General features: G+C 39.5%; 1 protein-coding gene across 2 annotated transcripts in view; it reads left to right on the top strand.

Moving 5' to 3' along the window:
• The window catches only part of CDK6 (cyclin dependent kinase 6), a 136814-nt gene that overhangs the window by 92382 nt on the left and 28321 nt on the right, over nucleotides 1-16111 (top strand). For both annotated transcript variants that reach the window (XM_036399818.2, XM_036399826.2), the window contains exon 5: nucleotides 1979-2088. In XM_036399818.2, the coding sequence (XP_036255711.1) occupies nucleotides 1979-2088 (110 nt within the window). The remainder of the gene's footprint in view (nucleotides 1-1978; nucleotides 2089-16111) is intronic.

Raw genomic sequence — 16111 nt, 5'->3', positions numbered from 1 at the left:
CATAAAAGCATCACTGGTATGGTAGCAAATCAGGAACAAGACAAATGGAGCTAAGTAAAGCCCAGCTTCCACACAGGAATCTGTTTCTGTGGATCGGTATCTGGAAATGTAGCTTGCCAGCACAGTACTTTGTACTGTGTTATTGAACTGTTTCATTGACAAATTTTATAAAGAAACATCAAAGTGTTTAAAAGAACAGTTAGCAAATATGACCACTCTTGCAAATATCCATGAACCTCCCTTCAATAGCCATTCAGTGGTTCCAAAGGCTGTCAGGGCATTTAACGATTGTAATAAATGTTGTATTTGCTTTTGTTTCATCTGGCTTTGTCCAGCAAATTCAGCTGATTACTTCCATTGTTATTTTTCTTTAGAAGACGATTACATTATTATCATTTAAAAAATGCACTATTCTTACACATTTCTTTGTGTTGGTCTTGAAATTCAGAACTCACTATCCTAGTTAATATAATTTTAAAATTTTATTTTCATTCTTATATTTTCCTTTGTTTCTATCCTATTTTTTTCCAGAGGTTTGGTTTGGTTCATGCTCCTCCTGAATGTTACATCTCCCATTTTCATGTTTGTTGAAAAAAACACTAGTAATTGTAGAGGCCCTGCCAGCCCCCATATTAATAGTCAGAGGTTTAAATCATAGCACAGAGTAAGAAGACACTGGCACTTAGCTGATGGTCATATGTTGTTATGGCTGGATTTTTACTGTATTCAGGAGGAGTACTCCTGTGGCTCTGAGATTATATTCTAGCAAGATAGTAGCTCATACAGGACCCTGCAGAAGCTCCTTGCATTCTTCTGCAAATATCCTGAAGAGACAGTCAGCCTCATCTGTATTTGGTCTACTTGTGAGATACAAAAGGATAAATATAAACTGTTCCATCTCTGTTGTGGATCCAGTGAGCAAGACTTATGGAAGTACATTGATGGAGCAGTGCCAGTAAAATTTCCACTGGGACCCTAAAACATGTTGTGACATAACCACCAGGACAAGAGTAGAGTAAAAGCAGGCACTTTACATAGCATATGTCCGTGGGAAGGAGTGTGTCACTTGAACATACAGTGTTACTGTAGAAGAGCAACCAGAAGTTACTGCTGGTCTGACCAGCAGCACATGGACAGAGACAGTCACACAACTGTAAAGGTCAGGAATCTGCCTGCCAGGAACCGTTGTGCTGTGTTGCTTAGTTAAAAACTGACAGTTTAGGGTTCCTTTGTGTCTAAGAAAACCACAGTAGACAGAACTGATGCCTTTGGTAAGTGACAGCTTGGAGAAGAGTTTGACTTAATCTGTATCCAACTGATTAAAAAAAAGTTTCATTTTCTTCAGTTTCTTCTGAGACAACTTTTGAGGCAGGTCAAACATGTTTACCATAATTGGCCCATGCACTTGAATTAACCCAATTTCTCTTACAGAAAATAGTACATAAACTATAAAGGGCTGAGAACAGACCTGCTACAGATTCTGATTTGTCCTATGGGTAAACCCACAAACCCTGGTTTGTTTGTTTCTACTTTGGCTCTGGTGACTACATCTACATCCACAAAAGTTAGGAAAAAACCTTGTTCAATTGACTGACATTAGCCCCATGGAGACTCCAAATCTCCACTACAAAGTGTTTGGGCTCTGTAAGCTGCAAAAGCTTCAAAGACTTGCTGATAGTGTGTTGTGGTAATGTGATTGTCATACCAATGCTGTGCTCTGAAACTATAGCTTTGTTGTACCCTGAATTGCAATGTTCTTGACCAGAAATGTTCTCATATCCTGAGTCATCATCACTGCAGCTGTGGATACTGGGATTTTCCATGCAGGACCCTTTTCTCTGTTCTGGCTAAACCAATTGGCCTAATATCTGAGTTTTTACAATATAGATTAAACTAAGTGGAAGCTTTACATAGAGCACTTACAAAGTTGTAATTCTGCAGCTAAGCGCTCTCTTTTCTGTTCCTTTTTGTTTTGCAGGTTGTTACTTTGTGGTATAGAGCTCCTGAAGTCTTGCTTCAGTCCAGTTATGCAACAGCAGTTGATCTTTGGAGTGTTGGCTGCATATTTGCAGAAATGTTCCGTCGAAAGTAAGAAATACAGTTTTATTCTCTTCATGTTTTTCATTTGAAAAAAATGTGCAGTAGTGCCTGTTACAATACACCAAATCACGTTTATATTGGAAAGGCCTGATAGAATGTTTTATTTGCAGTGCAAAATATAAATGTCCATTGCAGAGTCATACTTGTTGCTGTCTTGAAGTTACTTTTGATGGGAGTCTCAGCTCTTGGTAAAACTGCATGAGCATCGTGGTCTTCTGGTTGAACCTGAATCCAAATGCAGATAAAACTGGCTGAGAGAGGCTGTTGAGCAATGTGAGTAAAGCTGGGTTCTGGAAGGGATTTACCCTGAGGAAGGCAGGGCACTGTGGTCAGCACGGTCTTCTTCCTCTGCAGTTTGTGCATTGAAGCATCAAGTGTTTGCTTGTAGTCTGCTCTTGCTGTAAAGTTGTTTTCTAGAGGTGGGGTTTTTTAAGAATAACTTATGTAGCCTGATGGTAGGGTAACAGAAATGATAAGTTTAGTCAACCCCATCCTTCAAGATAAATGGCTTTTTTTTAGCTGATTGTATGATATCAGAACTATCTCACTACAAAATATTACAGCTGGATGCAGGTGAGCTGTGAATTCAAGTTCTGGCCTTTGCCTGTGGAAAGACACTGATGTGCAAGTTGTACCATGTAGGGTGGGGAGAGGAACAAACCTGCAAGAGTTTTAACAGGGTAAATCTGTCTTAATACTAACCCAATCACTTGCATTTTGGTTGAGCTAAAGGCAAAAAGTGCATGTTGTCATCACCTAGGTGATCTCCATGTAGAAACTGTATAGCGTTTTTTAACACCCATGGTGAAGCCAAAGGATATAAAGAACAAAAATTTGAAATAAAAATATATATTGGGTCAAACCTAAAACCCCAAATCAGTGAAATTTAGAAGGGGATTCAGTGCTATAAGGGCCTTGAGAAACAACTATGTAATTTATACAATAAGTTCAAATACTAATTGAAGTCTTGCAAAATAACTTTGGGATTTTACTGCTTATTAATGTTATATGGAAAAATGATTTTTCTTGGGCTTCTTGCCTGGTTAAATGGCCTGGGTAGAGTTATCCTCCACCCTCTCTGTCTCTGACTCAGAAATGAAGTCAGAAAATGAGAGAAAAAAAGAACGAGTATTTTAGGAATATCACTTAAGGTCTCCATTGCAAACCTTTAAAGATTCAGTCTTGGCCCATATTCACAATATTATTCACATATTCACCTATTCACAATATTTATTTCGATGTATTTGACATATTCTATATATTCACAATAGTATTAAGCTGCTGCTAGTTTTTCTGATTCAAAAAGGAGAGTCAAAAGCTTCATTTTACCATTTGAAATAAGAGTGATACAGGCCAAAAAATGAATGCAGAACTTTATTACATGCTCAAAACTTTATTATTCCTCTCATTTAATTTGAAGCATTTTGACAGGTAAGAAATACTGCCATATACAAACTCCACCAATTTAATTTTATTTTTTCTTGTAATGGTGTATGAGCTTTTCTGAGTCTCCATATTCATGCAGTAAATTAAATTTTCTACTTATATATAAATGCAAATATTACATTAATACTGCAAAAACAGTATTTTTTTCTTATAGAAATGAATCTGATTTGAACCAGAGTTCAATAAAACCAGGACTTCTCTTTTTCTTGCCAGATAGGGTCAGTCTGACATTCTCACTTTTATATTTGGGAGACTGTCAAAAACTGTAGAGGTCAGGAATCTTCCAAATCTGTATGTACTATGTTTTTACATCACAAACAATATGACTTCTACATGCTTCAGTGTACAAGCATGATTTGGAAGACTGTTCTCAAGGGTCTTTGCCATAAGCCACAGCAAGCAGCCCTGATGGTGGCTCTGTGGGTTAACATTGCAATACTCTCTGCATGATCTGTGTTGTCTTTCAGATTCTTCTGATGGATTGCAAAAGAAAGCCCATGTTACTGTGACCTTGGTAGCTATAAAATGTAAAATTTTGCAAACTCCGTGGAGTATATCCAAAAGATTGAATAAATGCAATAGCAGTTTTACTGGGAAATGGTAGTGCCCTTGGGTAATCACCAATCTCTATTTCCACTGGTGTTGGTAGGATAAGTGTATGAGAATGCAGCTAAAACTTTGTGTGATAGATATGGGTTTGATATTAAAACAATATTTTCATTTTGCTGTCCTACTGGGTACTTTTGCCTTCTTTTCCTACTCTCTTTTGCTTTCTCTCTTTTTGCACCCTTAAGAGTCTGTCTTTTTTAAGGGTCTGTCATTTTTAATAAACATACTGAGACTTCCGTGGGCATTTTTGTATCCCAGGGACTTCCCTGGAATGGGTTTCATAATAAAACACTATACAGCATCACAAAACATACCAGAATCCTGTTTATGTCAAGGAGACATTGGACAGTCTCAGTTTGCTTGAATGGAATTTTGTAGGCTGTCACGGTGAGGGTGCTTTAAGCCTGGATAGGTGCAGGAGAAAAGTGAGCTCTGTATGAATGGTCCAGTCTGTATGTTACAGGTTACTTACTGTGTGTTTTAAGTGGATGGCACCTCAGTTTAAATTACCCTTAATCTAAACAATTTTTAAGACAAATGCAAGCCAAGTATTTATTTAAGAAGTAGATCAGAAATACACAGAAGTGTGTAAAGGACTTGGACACAATAAATAAATAAATAAATAAATCTCTGTCTAGACACACCTAGAGTAAATTTGAACATTTCTCTCATCTTGGCTGATTCAGCTAAACAAATGACACTTTTCAGCTCTTTTCCTCCCACAGTCTGAGGTTTGTATAAAGTCATAGCTATTTTAAAACTGCACATTTTAATTTTGGTACAGATTTATAGGCTTCTGCAGAGATGAACACATAGAGTTTGTATCCTAAAATCCCTCAGTTAGATTCCCAAGGATCCTATTCTATTTACAGATCAGCAGTAAACTGCTCAGTACTCAGGTGTATGTGTTATGTACACAAAAGCTCTTCTGCTGTGTTTGTCTTTTCTGTCCATATGCACTGCTGATGACAGCACCCCCAAAATAAAGCATTACTTCAAAAATTCCTTGTATTCCAGTTTTTAAATTTCCTGTTTAGTTAAGCAGTTTGCAGTGAGTTCTAGACATTTGGATGGGGTGTCATTATGTAACAGGAGAGTAAATGTATTTGTCTATAGTACCTATTTTCTTTGTGATTTAAAAGCTCTGGTGCATGGATAGTAAAAACCAGTAGGGGAAATTGTACGCTATGCTATGGCTTGCTACTGTATCAGAGTCCTTCAGAGATAGAGCTGGCAGGATTGACCGGGGCCTGAGGGCATGGGGACATCATTTGGCTTATTTTTAATGTTTAGATAAAGATTTGAATTACTTATAAAAATACTATACTTTGAGGCTGAGCATTTTCCAGGCCAATAGGCAAGGGCTTTGTACCTTCTACTCGGTGAACACCTCATTAAAGAGAAAGGCAGAAATGGGAGTAGCATGTACTTCTGTCTGGATACATAAAACTCTTCCAGCTGGCTCAAGGAGTGTGGGTGGCTCCTAAGCAGGAAGCCATGAGCAGTGTTTCAGGGAAGAAGAGAATGTCTTCTTGCTGCAGTTAGGTAATACTTAATCCAGGTGAATGAGAGTGAAAGGGGGAAAAGACTGGAATCCCAGGTTCAGATCTGGTGAAATGCTCTGTAAAAGAAAACTCAGATCACCAATCATGGATTCCCTTCTGAGTAGTCAGTCTTGAGAAAATATGTCAAAATATTTTGGTGCTTCGTCTTACTTTATCTATACCTGCCCAGTTTTCAAAACCACACTCCTGTATGATTTCAATGCTGCACTGACTAGGAGGTTGGTAGAGGTGCATATGGGACTCAGGAGTTAGGCTATCTATGTAACAATTCCAGCTGGGCACATTTAACTATAATTTAAACAGTCAACTGGGTTTCTCTCCCTTTGGAGTAAATACAAAGCTAAAAATCATCAGAAGAGACTATTAGTTTTTGTAGCCTCTGTTATATTCACAGCCTAGCCAACTGAAGAAGTCATACTAGAGGGTGGCCATATGACTGCATGTTTACAGGCACCAATTCAAATCCAAAACTGGAAAGACAGTCCTCTCCCAAAACCCTTTTCCACCTTCCCAAATCAAAAGTAAAACAGTATTATCTCAGTGCAACAAGATTTGTCTATCCAGGAGGGAATTAATTCTGTTCACATGGGTTTCTTACTGAGACTGTTCATGCACTGGCTCCATGGTGTTTTAATCAGCCTGCTTTTGGTAAAATCACGAGTCCCAGAAATTCGTAAGCCGCAAGATTGGCATGAATAGTATGAGGTTATTATTTACTCATTTTTAAATATTAAATCATGTTTTTAGCAGTTGTCTCATTTTTCAGCCTACGCTGTCAACTCCTAATATATGTGAGACAGTTATTGCATTACCAACTGTGCTTGAAAATTGTAAATAGCAGATAAGAGATGTGTGACTGTACTGAAATACCTATGGTGGGCCAAGTTCCCTGGTGGACATAAATAGCAGACACAGGGAAACAAGCTATTGGCATATAAGTCATCTTTCAATGGTATAAATTTGTCCAATTAGAGGAATTACATCATTGTGTGTAGAAAAAGCATGAGCTTGGGACTTTGTTGTTGTAGATAATGTATACAGATGTGATGATATCAAAATTCTGGTGATGTGAACACTGGGTTTGGGACCTACAGGCTGCCTAGAATCACAGGACATCAGGTTTTAAAAAACTAGCAGTACACATATTCATTCTTAGCTACAATGTCTTAGGGTATTGAGTAATTGTAGATATTTTAAAGCACTAAAATATAGTAAATCTTTATTCCCCTTCCAAATAAGCCATAAATTATTAGTACAGTTTGAAGTGCAGTCATGAGATCCATTGCATGTACTTTCCTGGGTCAACTACAGAACCAGGTGGTAGAATGGGTTTGTGAAAGAAGATCATAAAAGGAGTGTGGCCAGCAGGACTGGGGAAGTGATTGTCCCTCTGTACTCAGCACTGGTACGATCACACCTTGAATGCTGTGTTCCATTCTGGGTCCTTCACTTCAAAAAGGACATTGAGGTGCTGGAGGGTGTCCAGAAGAGGGAAATGGAGCTGGTGAAGAGTCTAGAAAACATGTCCCATGAGAAGCAGCTGAGGGAACTGGGGTTGTTGTGGAGAAAAGGAGACTTGGGGCAGGACCTCAATGCTCTCTACAACTGCCTGAAAGGAGACTGTAGTGAGGTGGGGGCCAGTCTCATCTGCCATGTCTCAAGTGACAGAACAAGAGGAAATGGCAGTAGGCTAAGCCAGGGAAGGTTCAGATTAGGTATTGGAAAAAAAAAATCCAGTCCAGGAGTGGTCAGACATTGGAATAAGTTGTCCAGGTACATAGTGGAGTCACTGTCTCTGAAAGTGTTCAAGAGATGGATGTGGCACTTGGGGCTATGGCTCAGGAGTGATTATGGTGCTGCTGGATTGGTGGTAGGAGTGGATGACCTTCAAGGTCTCCTCCAACCCCAGTGTTCCTGTGATTCTGAGAAGGAGGACCCACTAAAATGTGCCCCTCACTTCTACCTCTCCCTGACTTGTGAGCAAAGGAAGAGCAGCAGAGTCAGCTCTGCAGTTGAAGTTTCAGTTAATGCTTTGTGGGATGAAGATGATCAAGTGGTTGCAGAAAGAAATAGCCAAGTGTAACAAGAACACCTTTTTTTAAGCTGTCTCCAAAACCTGAAGGTGGATGGGGAAGTTTGAACTTCTGCCATTGAGTGAAAAGACTAACTTTTTAGCAGGATCATATGGTAAAGTCTTGGCTTCACTGAAATCATTGTTGAAATTAACCCTGACTTCAAAGGGGATTGTAACCTCTTCAGAAAAAATTCAGTGTGACAGGGTTGCACAAAGAGTGGCAAAGCTCTTCTCTGTTAATGTGCACAGTACAGCATTCAAAGCAATCTCTGTAAAAGAGTGCAAACTGGCAAGGCAGGAGAGGGTGTTGTATAGTGATGTCCCCAGCTCCTTGCACTTCTTTCCGTGATGCTGTGCAAGCTTTCACCTGCCTCATCTGTGATATGAACCCCGGACTGTGAGATTTTTGTTCAAAATAAGGGTTACAATATATGTGGGAGTTAGGAAGAACTGTCAGCTGAGAGTTGAGGCTAAGGGTGGAATTCACAGTCTCTTCTGGGCTTCATGGCTATTTCTTTCTGCAACCACTTTCTTCACTTGGCTATTTCTTTCTGCAACCACTTGATCATCTTCATCCAAGAAATGACATAAGCAAAAGAGCACGTATAAGTTAAATTTGTCCGAATTAAAGCCACTCTAGGTGTATGATTATTGTTACCTGTCTGCTAAAATACTACACACACAAACACATGCACAAAAAGGTATCTACAAAGGAAGTCAAGCCATGAGCATGTGAGCTACTGTATGCATGTCCTTAGCCAGAGAAAGATGTTCAGTTCCCATTTGTTACCAGAGGCAACAAAGTGATAACTTGTAACAGAGCCTGCAGTTCCCTGGTGCTTTGAATGGGACAGGCAGCTTTTCTCTCAGGAGAGATCTGCAGTCCAGTTCTTCCTGAGTCTGTCCTAACTAGCATCAGTTTCATCATGCACTCATTTGGTCTGAATTAGCTGTTCTGTAGGTGCTAATCTCTCACAGATACAGGCTTTTAAGCTTACACGTTCAAAAAAAAAAAAAAAAAAAAGTATACATCTGGCAACGTGCCAGAGAGCCACAGGTTCTCAATGAGCTAAGTGTGTTCTTTCCCCAAAGCCCACTGTCCTCTTGACTGAAGTAAAGAGGACAGTGGACTTGGGGAAAACTGTTCACAGAAATGCTACTATTGCAGAGAATTGCTTTGAAATTTAAAAGTACTGTGTCCTCTACTCCTGACATAATCTGGGTTAGTCATTCCTTATAATGAGTTGTTTTGCTGTTGAATGGTCTTGAGGAATAATCAGTTTGTAACTTCGCAAATGCATACCCAACGAGGGGGGTGTTTATGTGTGCTAAATGGCCCTCACTTCACATTAAGTAGCAGTATGTCATTACTTTAATTTTTATTTTGATTAATATTATTCAATTATCCAAACCTTTATGAAAGCAGAAACATTTGTTTAAAGCCCGTAATCAACAGTAAAGTATCATATACTGAAACATTGTCAGCTAAATACTTTGCAATTGAATATAGAGCTTGTTTTTCTTAGTATAGGATGTATTCCTGCTGCAGCCCAAGTGCATCAGTGATGTGACTGCTGATACTTGGGTTTGGATGGGAGCAGAACAGAGAGACTACATATTCATATAAACCACCATAAACAGAACTGTCTTAATCTGAAATCAGTTGATAAACTTAGCCTGATTTCTATAGGAAAGGATTTTATTCCTTGTCTTTTAAAAATTATCTTTATTTGCATGCCATTGTGAGGTGTCAACACTCTGGTATTTTAAGTTCTTGCTGTGTGTATGGATATTGCAGATGAAATCCTGGAATTACTGAATGTGAGAAAGAAAGACAACTCTGATTGATAGTAGTGAAAACTTCAGTTTTATTTTACCTTTCTGCACATACAAGAACAGTACCAAGAACACATTCTTTCACAGTCTGAAAAGAGGTTCTGAAGATGATAAAGAGCCTCTAAAATATGAATACTGCCATGCAACAAATTGTGAGGCATATTTCTATGACACAGTATCATTTCAGATGCATCTTAATTCCTTGTCAGTTATTTTCCTGTGCTTCAGCATATCTGATAATTTAGTCCTCACTGTTTTAAGTGGGCACAGTAGCTATGCAGCAGTAGGAATATTTGGCTTTGCCTACTAGATCCTGTATTCCTCCATTTGGAAAATTTCTACTTCTTTTGAGTTCTTAGCTTAACTTTTTGTTCTAATGCTGTGTTCTCTTATCTTCAGCACATTTCTGAAATGTCTTTCAAAAGCAGAGAAAAGATCTGTAATATTTTTTCAGTCTTCTTTAGGTTGGAAAGAAGAGAAAGCTAGAGAGATAAGCAGAGGACTCTGTTAAGAAAAGAAAAATTAGGATGCATAACTGGATGTTGGGAGGGAAGGTATAATAAAACCAAGACAGTAGAGCCATGGCAAAAAGCAACTGAGTAAGTACAGCCATGAATGCTGCTTATAAGTTAGGATTTCCATATAAACTGCCAAACATTTTAAATGTGGTTTAAGAGAGAACTGGTCTCTTTATCACACAGCAATTTAAACACAGACTTTGCAATCACATTATCTGCTGTTTTCCAGTGAACCTTAAACCAACATATCTAGTGGACCAAGAGCTCCAAAGTGTAATCATTCACTTGTGTGCTTGCTTACAGTTAGATCTTGGTAGCAGAAAGAACTAAAATAACAACTTACTTTTTCTGGTTTGTCTTTTGTTCTAACAAGCAGTGGTGGATGTTGCAGCTTAGAACTGTAAAAGCTACACAGCTTAATTTGCAGCCTTTGAACCAAAGTACTGTACAATTCTGGCCTGAGTTTGTTTCTGCCATTTTTGGAAATTATCTTATTTTGTTACAAGAATGATTTAAATTGCAAGTGCCATAAAAGTTCACCACAGCCCAGACCAACTGTACTGGGAGAAGGTTTGTTCCTTAGAAAGATCTTGTCAGCATTCAGAATTCTGTGCTTTGCACTTTTTATCCTTTATTCTTCTGCCATTCATGTGCATAGGGGTGTGTGGGAGGCTGATCATTTTTCCAAACCAGACCTAATAAACTGGGATTTTTTTCTTCCTCCGCAGATAAGTGGCCACCTTATTATGAAATTTTTTTTCAAGTATTTTTAAGGTTGAATGGACACAAGCCACAGTTTAACTTAGTGACCTTAGTGATCTGATAGAACAACAGTGACATTCTGCTTCACACTTAAGGAAAATTATTATAAAAGAAAGCAGAAGACTGCACTTGTCCATGTTATTCCAGTTTTTTTGGATAATGAGGATTGTTTTATGTTTAACCTGACCTCCAAGGCAGAGCTTGCATTGCTTTAGGCAGAGGACAAACACACTTTAATAGAGAGAAGGGCAAACAGTCAGAGTAATGCCATAAGTATTGAGTAAGAAATAAATGCATTTCCAAGACAGCATCACCTCATTAAAAGAAAATTACCATGTTGGTTTTTAGCTCACATTTTTCCTCAAGCCTTTTCTAGCTGATATCTGTTTGTCTGCAGTTGGGGTGATTGATAGCCGTTAGTCAAATCCAGTAACTGTATGGGTTTGTGGTTGGAGATGGGTGGTAGTGCCAGGCCATTCACTTGTGGTTTTGCTTCTAGTTTCCAGCTGTGCCAGACTTTCAGTCAGAGGAATAGATCTGTTGGTAAGGGAAACTGTTGATAAACCATAGAAACCAAAAACTGCCACTAGCCATGACAAAAACCCAGAAGGGAACCCCGAAGCAGTGGTACAAAGCCCCACAGAAATGGTGCTAACTGACCAAGTTTAATTTGACTGTTTGGTTCAGGTGTGGGGTCATGTCGGGCAAGGCAGTGGCCAAGGGACCAGGACCAGGTGGCTCTGAGCTGGCAGCCAGTGGCTGCACACAGCCCAGATAGCACCTCATGAGAGAGGTCTCCTCCTGGAGGGCTTCCTGTAGCTTCTTCATTGCAGGTGGCACAACACTAGTCTGAAATCCCCCCGAACACATAGTCCTTAAAAATACATGCATTCCTTAGAGGTTCAATATTCCAGTCTGTGGCAATCTGAATTAGTCTTGCCAGAGGTCAGAGGAAAAGAGCTTGAGGTTAAGAGAAAGACCACAACATGTCAGTCATGACACAAGTCCTTGGTCTTAACATCCTAGTGTTTGCAATGGATATTTGGAAATGTAGCTGGCAGCAGAAACATCTGGACCTGAGCTATGCTGGGCACAGTTTCTGGCCAGTTGGTGTGAACACCTTTGTGTCCTCTGGAGCATCTCCAAGACAAGTTCATACCTGCAATAAACCCAAGCAGCCTGAGGGCTGCTTTGGTGAGATCCCCAGCTGCAGATTGTTTTTAGCAGTCACTCCACGAGCCAGAGAACAGGAGAGAAACAGAGCAATGTCATCCATGCCCCTTGCTCTCTAGCCTGAGGAGGGATAGCCAGCTGTACACTGCCCAAAGACTTTCTGTTTGAAAGGGTCTCCTGGCTCTTTCACACAGCTTCCCTCTGCAGGAACTTGGCTGGGAGAGACTTTGCTTTCTGCCTAGAGTTTGGCTGGGGGAACCTCTGTGTACTTTCGTTTGACTCGTAATACAACTAAACATTGTTTTTATTTACTTTTCTCTTTCATAGGAAAATGGCTACAAAACGGTATTTAAATTCCTGGGATCCTTTCCTGGACACTGGTGCACTCTGGAGAGGAGGGAAAAAGACTAGACTGTGATTCATGTTGCTGAGCTCCCCAGTGTGGGAGATTTTTTTCCAAATTAAGTATCTAGTCAGACATTTTGAATCCAGGCAGCCTTTACTGAATTTTCTGTGTTTGATTGTCCAGAAAAGAAGTCTAATAATTAGCTACCATTGGTCAGTTGTAAAGACAATATGTACTAGTTGAGAAGTATATAGGACTAGTCTGTCTCATATTTGAGTTTTTCAACAACTTCAGACTAGCCCTTCTCCATATGTATTGGTCACCAAGGCTGTTAAATGTTCTTTATATCCAATAAAACCCCATAAATGTGCATGAGAGAAGTGGAAAGCAGACCTAAAGGAACAATCTCTGGAGTTTAAAAACAGCTAAGGATAGCAGAGCAAAACATAACAGCTTTCTGAGACATTGTACTATTTTGTACCAAGTAAATAACTGGCTATGAGAGAAGACCTCAAAATGTCAATGAGAAAGGAAGTTTGGTATTTAGATTTCTGAAAAGCAATTTCTCCAAGGAAATCATAGTGCCCAAAGGCAGCTCCCCACTGTCTCTGTGGAAAAGCTTAACTATATTGCAGGGCTGAGGCCACTGGAGAGAACTTGCCAGTCTGTGCTTTGCAGATGTCAAAACCTAGATAGAGTGCTAAGTTGGTGAGGAAGGGAGGTGGCCACAGCCTCTCCTGCCTGTATGTGCCATCACGTGTTACCCACATGTAGCTGGAGCTGCCATTGCCATCAGGGGCCTGGTGTTGGCAGGATACAGCTCACCCTAAGTCACAGCAATTCCTGTCGCTTGCTTCTTCCTTTGAAGCCATAGTTTGCTTTGTGATATGAAAGCACGTGTTGTTGCCTTGCTTCTGATTTTTGTTTGCACACAGCCTGTGGCACTGCCATTACATTTGCTTGCTTGCTCTGCCTGACCTGCTGGCCCTGTACAAATGAGTCCATGTGAGACAGAGCCACCATGGTGTGCTGACTGCTAGAGGCAGAGCCAGGATTTGACAGGCTCTTGGTGTCAGCATGTGACCTGCCTGGCTGTTCTCTTGTGCTTGTGGCATGCTGAGTTTTGCAGTGTTTTAGGAACCATCCATCTGGCATGGTCAAACCATGTGACTTCTTCCAGAAATTCATACATAATCTGCTCTACTTTCCTTTTATAGATGCACTGAATGAATTCCATCCAGATGCAACTCTTAAGACAAACTCTGAGAAAGTATTTCTTCTTTTACTTAAATATTCTCCATATTCGTAGCTTCTCTCCTAACATATTGAAGTTGGCCAGTAGTAAGTGCTTTTGGAATACAGACATTTGTCAAATACGAATTTCATCCAAGGGATTACTTAATTTCCACTCATTTCTTCAACTGAACTGGAGTAAATTGGCATGAAGATTCAGTTACTATTGATTTTCACTGAGTCTGAATCAGTTACCTAAAGGTACATAACTCAATGAGCTATATCATCCAGAATTTCACCAACTACACTGAATTATCAGATCTTTTTTATTAGATTATGTCCATGAAACAGGTTTTATGATTATGTCAGTACAGCATACACACTGTTCTACACAATTTAATAATTTTTTAAGTGCTCTTTATATCCAAACAATTTGGGGCAAGCTTTCAGCATCTAAAGAAGTACACATAGCAGGAGATCTTTGTGTAATGTTTCTATCTGTAGCTGTTAAATTAAGCCTGTTTGGCAGTGATGAATCATACTGTGCTGCTGTAAGAATGAAGGTGCTCAGTTAAATCTAGATCTCATCAGACCATTAGCAGAGAAAGGGTACATGTACAGACTCAGAACTGTATTCTGGGTGGGTGTCCTACCCACTCAAGCATAGAAAACAAACTTGCTTGCTTCTCTCCTGCCTTGGAATCATTTTTCCATTCCTGTGAAGTAATTGCAAAAGGAGAGGTAGGTGATGCTCATCTCCTGGATCTTTTAAGAGTTTGATTTTGAGGGCATTTTGCTGGAAAGTGCGAGCTGAGTTTAAAGAGGGCCTAGACTTTTTAGCAAACTCTTTATTTTTGGCAAACATGCCAGCCACAACTGTATGAAAAGCAAGGCATAAAATGGCTTACCACAGGAGGAGGCTTTTACTTGATTATTCACTTGCTCCAGAAGACGATTCTGTTTTATTCTTTAATTCTGAACAAATTAGGTTGGGATGACAGCCATCTCCATGTGGATCTTGAGGAACTCCTTGTAGTGGACATAAAGGTGGTGAACACTGTGGTAATGTGGGGAAAGAAGAGTTCAAGATATGGGTCATTCAAGGAGCCTGCATGTGCTCAGTATTTCAGAGACTGAGGGAATGTTTGTTTTGTAAAGATGGAGTTGTGTGCTTTTCCCATTAAAATGATGTCAAAAACCAATAGAGCTGTGCCACAGATAAAATAAAAGGCTTATGGTTCAGTAACGGCAAAGCAGAGGTAATAGCATAAAAATTGTTCCAAAAAAAATTTTGGGGAGCCTGGTAACACACAAGTCTACAGCACAAAATGTACTGCAGTTGCAGAGGGGAGAGTGGCATCTGAGCCATGTCATCACCTGGGAGTTGGGTTTTCAGTTTTCTCTTTAATAGAAAAATTAACTTACTCTTTCTTTTGGTCAGGATTCAAGCGGGGAAAAAAATCTTACATGAAATCACTAAAAGTTGAATAGTATAAATAACCAGAGAGCTCCTAATAGGTGAACTGTGCACTGTCATGGGCCAGTGAATGTAAATCTCACAGCTTCTCTGGCCTGAGTAGAGTGTATTGCATGGGACAAAGTACTGCTTAGGGCAAAGTTGTAGCTAGTTTAACTGGCCTTTGAAAACTGTATCAGTTTTCCTTGCATGGTTGCTGTACATAACTTTCTACCTTAAATATTTATCTCAAGCTTTTCTGCAGGTGTTTATCAATTCACTGTAAGCCAGCACAGCTGCTAAAAATTAAAGTATTTTCTTCACACCATCCTTCTAATCCACTTTCATGTCTTTTGACACTCAGACTCACCAGCTGGGGAAAAAGGTTGAAATTGAAATTTAACCTCTGTTCACATAACAGTTAGCCATTTAGTGGTGAAATGTTTTCCCTGCCTTTCTTGTCTGAAGGGTTATAATCCATTTACAGAATTTTTTTCTGACCAAAGGTGTTTTATTACAGCTGAGGGTGATGAGACGTATTAGTTGTGGGTGGGCACAGTTCTGATGTTACAGGTTTATCTGAAAATTTAGAGAGGCTTAGAGCAACAGGTGCCATTAACACCTAGTGTGGGAGCAAATGAAGTGATCACAAATCAAAACATGTACTTAACACTACACAGGAGCAGCTGAAGCCCAGATGGAGAGAAAACCCGAGGATTCTGTCTCTTAGCCTTTAATATTTTTCCAGAAGGGAAAAAAAAATTTCCTTAGATTTTATTCTGTATTGAGAATTTCATGTTCTAGATTGTGAGAACATCTTCGAATTCTATATTTCCCTTCAAACATGGAAATTTGCCATCTCTTGGAGCTCCCTTTTCTGAAGTCTTACAGAGTGCCCATGTGCAGCCTCCATTACCTCATTGTCACTGCGTCACTGTACTAATGCAGATGATTGAAAAGATTGACTTACAGAGTTTTTCTGATACTCTTATA

The sequence above is a fragment of the Molothrus ater genome, chromosome 1, assembly GCF_012460135.2.
Source record: "Molothrus ater isolate BHLD 08-10-18 breed brown headed cowbird chromosome 1, BPBGC_Mater_1.1, whole genome shotgun sequence".
Lineage (NCBI taxonomy): Eukaryota > Metazoa > Chordata > Aves > Passeriformes > Icteridae > Molothrus > Molothrus ater.
The sequence above is the reverse complement of the archived record's forward strand: the minus strand, read 5'-3'. Positions and strand labels throughout refer to the sequence as shown.